Genomic DNA, 10,336 nt, shown 5'->3' on the forward strand with positions numbered 1-10,336 from the left:
TCAGTCAATGCTAAACTTGTTTAAGCTTAACTTCTAGCTTTTACTGGGGGAAAAAAACATGCTCAAGGTAGTTAAGAGGCTCATCCAAAGTCAAAATGTTGCACAGTTAGGAGTAGATCCCCATCCAAGACTCTTTCGAGGACACCAAGCTGACATTCAAATTCTGTGTGCAAAAAGGGAATTGCTCTCCAATCCTACAATGGGCAATGTGGTCGCTCCACATGGCTCCTGGCAGCCGGTCCACAATGCTGGTACCTAAGGGGTGACCTTGGATACTTCAGACACCAGTGTCACACCACCTGCTCCCATCACAGACATACTATGGGTGGTGACATCAGCATATGCATCTGGAACTCACTCTAGCCTCCCTGCACTCCCAGAGCCTTCTGTCACTGTGAAGTCACCACTTAGGAATCTGCACGTATTTCTGAAGAGGATCTGGGCTTACACAGGGACACACCACTCATTCTACACAAAACTACTAGTCATCCACTCAACACAAATTTACTGAACAATCTTGGCAAGCCTCTATTCCAGGCTTTAGGAATACAACAGCAAATTTGGCTCATGGACATTACATTCTACCCTTGATGACCCACAGCCACAGTATAAGCAACCATGATATCTGTTCAGCATAGTTTACCAGGAACTTTCACATAACCCTCAGAAATATCAGGCAAATCCCAGGTTTCTGGGGTTTTTTTAATTTTTTTTTTTTTTTTTTTTGCTTTTTAAGCCCACACCCCCAGCACATGGAGGTTCCCAGGCTAGGGATCAAATCGGACTTGTGGGCACCAGCCTACACCACAGCAACTCAGGATCCGAGCCGAGTCTTCGACCCACACCACGGCTCACAGCAACGCCGGATCTTTAACCCAGTGAGTGAGGTCAGGGATTGAACCCCAGTCCTCATGGATGCTAGTCAGGCTCTTTAACTGCTGAGCCACAACAGGAACTCCCAGGTTTCTGGTTCTAAGGCTGGCTCCAGGCTGCATTGCTCACCACACTAATACACGCTCCTCTTTTTTTCTTACCACTGATTGTCAAATAGCAATAGCAAGGCAGTTATTGTTTTAATTACTTTGTAAAGAGGGTACTAGGTTCAGATATGTAATCTGTCTTGCTCAAGGCCCAAAACCTAGTGAAGTTTGACCACCTTTCCCACCTCCCCACTCCAGCAACCACCTCTTCTGCTAACTGTATCATCACACAAAGATGAGACCACATGTAGCAGACATTCACCTGCTTTTTTTACCTGCACAACATCCTTTCTGTTCTTCTTCCTTTGGAGAACTGCTTATCCCCACTCTAAAGAAGCACATGCTACTTTTATGAACTGCCAGTCACAGCATTCCATTACCCTACCCTATTGGTTGGGTCCACTGCTGAGCTAATCTTAGTTCCCTAGCTCCAGCCACAGTGATTTGGTCTCACATGGACATGTGACCTTAGTCAGGCCAATCAGAATCCTCCCGTGAAATTTTTCTGCCTGATTAACTGGATACAGTTCCTGTTATTCTCTGGTCAGGGGCTGTGAAGATGAAGTCAAGAAGGAGCTGAGGTCATGTCCCAGCCCATAGGAAAAACCCATGGCATTCAGCATCAATTGCGCCAGTTCCCCCAATCCATCCCAAAGCTTTAGAATATTATGCAATAGGAGTTCCCGTCGTGGTGCAGTGGTTAACGAATCCGACTAGGAACCATGAGGTTGCAGGTTCGATCCCTGCCCTTGCTCAGTGGGTTAACGATCCGGCGTTGCCATGAGCTGTGGTGTAGGTTGCAGACGTGGCTCGGATCCTGCGTTGCTGTGGCTCTGGTATAGGCCGGTTGCTGCAGCTCCAATTGGACCCCTAGCCTGGGAACCTCCATATGCCACGGGAGTGGCCCAAGAAAAGGCAAAAAAAGACAAAAAAAAAAAAAAAAAAAAAGAATATTATGCAATAAATTTCTCTTTTCTGTCTAATACAGTTTGAGTGAGTTAAGTTTCTCTTACTTGCAATAAAGTGCCTGAAATAATACATACAGAGATAAATAAAATCTGCCTCTCAGAAACCTCTCTGGAACTATTACTTTCAGCAGAAATTGACCAAACATTGTAAATCAAATACTTCAGTTAAAAAAAAATTTTTTTAGGAGTTCCCATCATGGCACAGCTGAAACGAATCCGACTAGGAACCCTGAAGTTGCCAGTTCAATCCCTGGCCTCGCTCAGTAGGTTAAGGATCCAGCATTGCGTGAGCTGTGGTGTAGGTCACAGACGCAGCTCAGATCTTGTGTTGCTATGGCTGTGGTGTAGGCTGGCAGCTACAGCTCCAATTGGACCCCTAGCCTGGGAACCTCCACATGCTATGGGTGCAGCCCTAAAAAGCAAAAAAAAATTTTAAATAAAAATAAATAAATAAACTATTACTTTCAAGTTCCTTCACTACTTTCTCTTAACACAATCAAAAGAACCAGAAGAAGAGTTCCCCTGGTGGCCTAACAGTTAAGGATCTGGCTTTATCAGTGCTGTGGCATGGGTTCAATCCCTGGCCCAGGAACTTCCACATGTCATAGGCACAAACAAAAAAAAGAACCAAAAGACGAACAACAATGGCTTTACTTCAGAGTGGGTGAAGAAAAGGTGGCTGGTACTTGAAGAGAGTAGGGAGAGAACAAAAGTCCAGGTAACCTCTAATAAATGATAGATTATCCACACGGGACAATCAGCAGCCAACTGTACTCATCCTACTGGAAACACCTGGCAGGGTTATTCCTTTAAAAAAAAGAAAGAAAGAAAAAAAGAAATTGTTCCAGCTTTAACTTCTGACAAGTGTGTGATGCCTAAATTCCAAGTGGCGTGTAAACCCCTTGCTCAGCCTAGCCATCACAGTCCTTCAGACTACCTCTGCATCCCCACCCATCCAGAGCCAAGGTCAATGCCCTGCTCACTCAGGCTGAAAACTCACTGCTCCTCTCATGGCTAGGCCTCTGTTCTTGTATCTCCCACCCAGAACATCCTCCTCCTTTCCCCTTGCAGGTTCAGAGCAACTTCAACACCGAGCTCAAGCCCCATCATTCCTGAAACCCTCCCTCGACTTCTCCAACAGGTGCTGTTGTCTCCATCCTCTTAACTCTGGTGCAGCCAAGTCAGCTGACTCTCTAGGAAACTGAAGAGGAGACATGGAGAGGATGAGGAGGAGACCTTCACCTCTGAGCACAGAGTAAGAGGACCAGCAGGCAGTTGCCATTTTTGCCTTCTGCCAATTCTGCCCCATGAAAGAGACCTAATAAGAAATGGTTTGGGAAGCCCTCCACATTTAGGTGTAATCTGAGCCACCAGGAGTGAACAGAGTATTGAGGAAAGCATGTAGTAGACAGATTTTTTTTTGTCTTTTTGTCTTTTGAGGGCTGTACCCATGGCATATGGAGGTTCCCAGGCTAGGGGTCCAATCGGAGCTGCAGCCACCGGCCTATGCCAGAGCCACAGCAACGCCAGATCCCAGCCTTGTCTGCAACCTACACCACAGCTCACAGCAACGCCAGATCCTTAACCCACTGAGCGAGGCCAGGGATCGAACCAGCAACCTTATGGTTCCTAGCCGGATTCGTTTCCACTGTGCCACGACAGGAACTCCTAGACAGAGTTTTAAAAGGAGGAAAAAGGAGTTCTCTAGTGGCTCAGCAGATTAAGAATCTGGCATTGTCACTTGCTGTGGCTCAGGTCTCTACTGTGGCACAGGTCTGATCCCTGGCTTGGGAACTTCCATATGCTGTGGGTATGGTCAAAAAATAAAAAAACATTTTTGGAGTTCCCATGTGGTGCAACAGAAATGAATCCGACTAGGAACCATGAGGTTTCGGGTTTGATCCCTGGCCTCACTCAGTGAGTTAAGGATCTGATGCTGCTGTGAGCTGTGGTGTAGGTCACAGGCGTGGCTCGGACCAGGCATTGCTGTAGCTCTGATTAAACCCCTAGCCTGGGAACCTCCATATGCCACAGGTGCAGCCCTAAAAAGACAAAAGACAAATAAATAAATAAAATTTTTTAAAATAAAAAGAGGGCGTCTCCGTCATGGCTCAGCAGAAACGAATCTGACTAGCATCCATGAGGACACAGGTTTGATCCCTGGCCTCGCTGAGTGAGTTAAGGATCTGGTATTGCCGTGAGCTGTGGTGTAGGCCGACAGCTACAGCTCCAATTCAACCCCTTTCCTGGGACCTTCATATGCCGCAGGTGCGACACTAAAAACACAAAAAATAAAAACAAAAATAAAATAAAACGAGAAAAAACCCTGCTTGTCGTTGTACCATGCAATTGATCTGTCTCACAATGTCACTCTCTTAAGTGTCCCAACAGAGCTGCAGCTGGAATTACATCCTATTCAGCCCTTCCCTGTCTGCACCTGGCCCCACCTGGACCAAGCACAACACCAGGCACTCCAGCCTCTCGAGTCGAATTTAGCCTCCCATTGGCTGAGGCAGAGCACACAGCACCCCCAGCCCCATCTCACAGATGAGGGCCTGGAGGATCAGAGCCAGGTGGTCAAGGAGCTTCACTTGAGTGAGAAAACCAAGATGTTAGCAACTAAATCAAAGAGAAAAAACAAAGGACTGTGTGGGTTCCAAGTAAACAAACAAGATCCTAGTACAACTGTGGGAAAAACTCGAGAGACAGGACAGAGCCAGTCAGAGAACAGTTCTCTCCTCTCTCTACCACCAGCAGGGATGAAGGCCTCACTCCCTCCTTACAGATGCATGTAATGGGATGAGAAAAGCCTACAAAATCCCAGGGTTCCCCAAAGTAGGAAATGGCCTGAAATTGTAGTGGCAGGGTCTTAACCAGGTAACAGGAAAAAACGCCCCCAACATGGAATCAGGAGCCCTGCGCTTAGCCTGACTCCAGCTCCTTTCTGGCCTGCTCTCAGACCTCGCATATAGGGGCATAGAAACCAGTGCAATGTGGAAAGGGCATCACTCAGGCCACCAGGTACCACAGGTGAGATATTAGAGTATGCAAGGAGATATAAAATCCCTAATAGCAATGTACTATCAATCCTGGTATAGAAGTACCCCTGTCCCCCAAATAGAACAACACTGTGTTTTCTTAAGTCATGCTCACACCCCAGACCTGAGCATGATGGGTTATAAATGTCTGCGGCTCTAACTGACCATGAGCAGAACAGATGAGTTTAGTTTGCTTATCTGCCCAGTACCACCCAAGCCAGTTTCCCCGGCCCAGTTCCAGGCCCCATAAGGGGAACTGCCAGATACCATTTGCCTGTAGCACAAAAAGCTCCCACAGCACACAACTGCCAACCAGGGGATGGGCATTCTGGACCAGGATCCCACATGGGATGCAGAATCCACGAAGGGAGCCTCTAACTAGGTGACGGCAGCACCTCCAATGTAGAAACAGTGACAAAGGGACTTCCCCCTGAGGCTGCAGATCTTTGGGAAACCAACTGGTCCCTCCCTCAGGGCTCCCACAAGAGCCTTGCACTAAGGCTGACTTACAGGCAGAGCTGCACACCTGCGAGCAGAGTAGAAACTGCAGAAGAGCAGAGACCAGGATGCAGTGCTGGGTTTCCCCGACTTTAGCTCCTCAGGGATAAACAGGTGCTTCCATCTCTACAACGCTAGCAGCTCTCTTAGGCGCTGAGCTTTGCACCATAAAAGGGGCTCCCTGGAGTTCCCTGGTAGTTCAGCAAACCAAGGATCCAGAGTTGTCACTGCTATAGCTCGGGTCACTGCTGTGGTACAGGTTCTATCCCTGGCCCTGGAATTTCCACATACCGTGAATGGGGCAAAAAAAAAAAAAAAAAAAAAAAAAAAAAAGAGGGACTCTCTGGCTAAAAGAAAAAATTTGGAAAACAACTGTGCAATAATTCATTCTTTTTTTTTTTTTTTTTGTCTTTTGTTGTTGTTGCTATTTCTTGGGCCGCGGCATATGGAGGTTCCCAGGCTAGGGGTCCAATCGGAGCTGTAGCCGCCGGTCTACACCAGAGCCACAGCAATGCGGGGTCCGAGCTGCATCTGCAACCTACACCACAGCTCACGGCAACGCCAGATCGTTAACCCACTGAGCGAGGCCAGGGATCGAACCAGCAACCTCATGGTTCCTAGTCAGATTCGTTAACCACTGCGCCACGACGGGAACTCCAATAATTCATTCTTTGCAAAGATCCCAATGCTCTATGGTTTACCTGCACACCATGTCACCTCTCATCCCTAGAAGCTCTACATGGCAACTTGCCAGACCAAATCCTATCCTAATTTTTTCCTAGTGTATTAATCAAAATGAACTTCACTTTCCCTTGAAAAGCTAATAGAGCCCTGCATTGTGGTAAAACTAGGATCTGAAATCCTGCCCTGGAAGATAAAATCCAAACACTACTTCATTCCTTCCTTAGAGGTCAGGGCCAGCTTCGAGAAGTTCATGGAAAAAGGAGGGACCTAATTAACGGCAATTCATCCATCTATTCCAGAGATTAAAGCCAGAACTGATTCAAACACATCCCAATGAGGACTATGGTCTGCACTCTCACTCCTGTGCTTCCTTGATCAACTTCCTCCTTCAATGACTGAGCAAGAGATAGACCGAAAGTAATTAAAAAGGAAAAAAAAATTACCCTAAAGAGCTATCCCTCTGAACTTATCCTCATGGCCACATCTAATAGGTTTTCTTAGCATCTTCCAAAGCATCATCCCAGGAGAGGGCTGGGTTTGCCCAGCAACACAGACATGATCATAATTGGGGGACAATGCAGGTTTGAGGGACAGAAACCCAAAGTGGAGGCGGAAGGGCCAGCAATGAAATGATGTGCTGTGTGGCTAGCAGTTTAGTGTCTATGTCAATTTCCCTCACTATAAAAAGTTGGTTAAGACGGCCAATATCCAATGGAACTGTCACTAAGAACAGCTTATAAAATCATCTCCTTAATAAATGAGGCTTTTAACGGCCAAATAAACAGGTCCCATCATCCTATGACCTACAAGTTGTTAAAGGCAGTTTGTCAGCTCTCTCCATTCACTCTTAAAACAAAGGCAAGACAGAAAAGGTGGCACTTGCTGCTTTCTGGCTCCAAATGGGTTAAATAAAACAATAAGTCATAATTGAAAACTCCTGGTGCCCAATACGTTGAGCAATTTAACCACTCCAAGCTGGAGTTTTCTCTCTGGCAAAGTAGGAATAATAGCTCACAGAGTGGTAACAATTAAAAGTGATAAAGCAGAGGGCCTGCCACAACAGCAGGGGCCCAATAAATGCTGTTTCTCTTCCTTCCTCAGTTTTATGCCTTCTTCCTCAGCTTCCTTGTCTAAAAGCCTGTCTTTAAACACATCCCAACCAGACCACACCAAACCTACCACTTGTCACAAACTCCCAGCAGTACACCCCACACACATACATGAATACTCATAAATTCGTCACCCACCACCCAAGGGAACCAGCCACCAGCCTTCCCTTCTCAGGCAGCTCCAACCGTCAGGGAGGGAACTGAGCCCCTAGCAGCTACTACTAGGATTTTCCCATGGTGCAATGCAACTTCCCCAACTTTTCCCGGCCCAGTTTCCAAAGAAACGTAGCAGGCATTGTGCATAATCAACCACAAGTCTGGGTGAGCAGACAGACTAGCTCTGGGCAGAGCTGAGAAAAATCATAAAGCGAAAAAGCACCAGTGGTCCTGAAAGGGGTACCAGGAACCAAAATTCAGGAGTACCAGCCCTGACCCAGGTTCCATTCTTCTAGACTGTATCATTGATTGAGGGTTAGCAGAGGCTTTCAAAGGACTGGTGGATGATGGTGAAGAGCCTTAGAAAAGGGACGGATGAACATCTCTCAGAGGTCGCCCCGTGGCTGGACCTGGTGGTCTCGGGAGAACCCCGATGCCTCTGTACCTGGAGGGTCTCGGCCTGCAGTGCCCCTCATTGTTCCCAGCAAGGGCGGGACTGGGGAAGGAGGTGTGAAGTGGGGGTTCGCGCATCGCCCCCTCCCCAGGGGTGCTGAAGGAGGGAAGGTTCGCCCCGCTGCCGGCGCCAAGTAGATAAGCGACCCTCGCGACTTCCCCCTCAGAGAACGGGAGAGAGAAGTCGTGCAGGGCGGGTCCGAGAGGCTGGGCAGGGGTCTGACACTCACCCGCGCCCTCGGCGGGCTGCGGCGGCCCGACGACGCCGTTCAGGTAGAGAATGGGCAGCAGGTGAGGCTGCGTCTTCTCTAGCGCCGCCCGCAGGTCCTGGAAGTGGTCCCGCTCCTTAGCCAGGAGCAGCTTGAGCAGCAGCTCCGCCTTGGCGCCTCCCGCCTCCTCGTCCAGCTGCCGCCGCTCGCCGGGGCTCAGCGCTCCCGCGGCCTCGAGCAGCCCGAGCACGGCCTCCACCTCCGTCATGGCCTGGGCCAGGCTCTGCTGACACTGGGCGAGCAGCTCCCGGCGCTGGGGCTCCATGGTGGCGGCCGCCCCGCCCCGCCGGACAGCTACCGGGCTCCCCGAGGCCGGCGGGCGTGCGGACGGGCGGCGACGGGCCCCGGGCGCCTCGGGGCGGCGAACGCTGGCGGCAACCCTAGCGCGCCGGGAGCCGCGAGGCCGCGAGGGCCATGAGCAGGGGCCTGGGCGGGCTGGGGGCCCGGGCGCCGAGCGGTGCTCAGCAGCGGCCGCCTCCTGGCCTCAGGAGCGCAGCCATGTTGGCTGCGGCGGCGGCGGGACTGGAAGAGGAGGAGGAGACGGAGGAGGAGAAGGAGGAGGCGGAGGTGGGGACGGCGGCCGGGGCGCGCCCCGAGGCCCGGCTCCAGCCGGGCATGCTCCCCCTCCCCTCCCACTCGGCGCGCGCCGCTCCCTTTCTGGCCCCGCGAGAAAACTCGCCCAGAAACGCCGGCCCCGGTGCCGCCCCCTGAACACGATCACAACTCCAAGAGGAAAGTGGCCCGTCAGTGTTTCCCAGGGCCCCCGACAGCTCCGGGGGCCGCGTCGGCCCGGCCCGTTTCGTGAGCGCCGGCCCGGCTCACCGGGACCCCGAGGCTGCCGCCCGCTCCGTCAGGCCCGCGCCCAGCCGCCGCCGGTCTGTCCCTCCACCCTCCTCCCCTCTCCCCTCTCCCTCCCCTCCCCCCGGCCCGCCCTCCGAGCGCCCAGGCCGCGGGCCCCGAGGGGATGGGCGAAAGGGAGGGGTCGCCGCCTCCCCGCCCCCGGCCCGCCAGGGAGGCGGGGACGCCGCGCGCGCGCTCTCCGGGTCTCCGAGGCCCAGGCACAGCGGGCGGTGGGCGATGCAGAGTTAGGAGCCAGGCGGAATCCCCAGCCCCGGTCGGGCACACGGCCAGCCCCCAAGCTGTTGGAGACCCCCTCAAACAAAACCCTGCTCCCCATCCAGGGTCTTCTGTAATCTGAGAAATTCAAAATTGAGCCTGGAGACAATTGAGGGGACATCCCCTAAACTTGGACATCTCCAAATTAAGACCTCCCCCAAGTCGGTGAGATTTCCCCACTCCAAGAAGCACTTATGTAGACAATGTCCCAGTATAATCCCCTGAGACTTGGTTAATCAGGTTCTTTTCTCTCACCCCCATTTTAGTGGGTTGGTCCCCAAGAGAAGAGGTTTGGATGTTGGGGAGAGGGGGCAGGATGTGTTGCTGGATGAAGAAGAGAGTGGTGGGGTCTGCGGTGGAGCCAGTTCATCCTTTTGGCAAGAGAAGTGCTCTCATGCTAGATGTCACCAGACTGTAGCTAGTCTCAGGAGAAGGGGCCACAGAAACCTTGCTCACTTCATACCTTCTACAGTTGGGATCCAAGTCCAAGAATGTCTTCTGCCTCCCATTACAGCCCTCTGTGGACACATACCACTTACCCCCTGACTGCAGGAGAAGGTCCTTAAAAGCTGGAATCCTAGCTGATTGCTCTCAATAACCCCACCTCGCTAGTGCACAGCAGAAATCCCAGGGCCATTGCAAAAGTCTGTGTCAATTGAGTGAAGTTAATGTACCAACACGGGGGGCCACAGATGCTATTTCTGCTGACACCCTCTCTCCCACCCCCACCTCTCCCACTCATATCCCCAAAGCAGTTTTCTTCAGGTTTCTGCTTCTTTAAGGGGAGGAGTCACTTTTATTTAGTGGAAACAAACTCTATATATAGTGGCTAGAACAAGTCTACCAGAGGTTGCAGTTCAGTTTTGGATTTCTCTTTAAAAAACTGTACAATGTGGGAGCAAATCAATTACCCTGGCTATTCTCAGTTTTCTCTTCAGAGAGGTAGGAAGAGTATATTCCATCAGGAGTTATGAATAAGCTCCTGGGTGTTAGTGAAGCTTTTGAAATTACCTGAACTTTTTTTTTTTTTTGTAGATATGTATATATTTTTCTGGGATGGAAGTC

At 50.8% G+C, this 10,336-nt stretch overlaps 1 protein-coding gene across 7 annotated transcripts in view; it reads right to left on the minus strand.

Annotated features, from left to right (window-relative positions):
* The window catches only part of DLG5 (discs large MAGUK scaffold protein 5), a 127,828-nt gene extending 118,770 nt beyond the window's left edge, over nt 1-9,058 (minus strand). For 4 of the 7 annotated variants that reach the window (XM_084994173.1, XM_084994170.1, XM_021074240.2 and 1 more), the window contains exon 1: nt 8,117-8,658. In XM_084994173.1, the coding sequence (XP_084850299.1) occupies nt 8,117-8,420 (304 nt within the window). In that variant the 5' untranslated portion in view covers nt 8,421-8,658. Of the gene's footprint in view, nt 1-8,116; nt 8,788-8,962 lie in introns of those variants that run through there. The other 3 variants (XM_084994172.1, XM_084994171.1, XM_084994174.1) reach the window with 3 other exon arrangements.
* Nucleotides 9,059-10,336: the final 1,278 nt, after the last annotated feature.

This window comes from Sus scrofa, chromosome 14 (genome assembly GCF_054392235.1).
Source record: "Sus scrofa isolate SSC_HxYL_T2T_F1_AM1 chromosome 14, Sscrofa_HxYL_maternal_Yorkshire_Landrace_v2.0, whole genome shotgun sequence".
NCBI lineage: Eukaryota > Metazoa > Chordata > Mammalia > Artiodactyla > Suidae > Sus > Sus scrofa.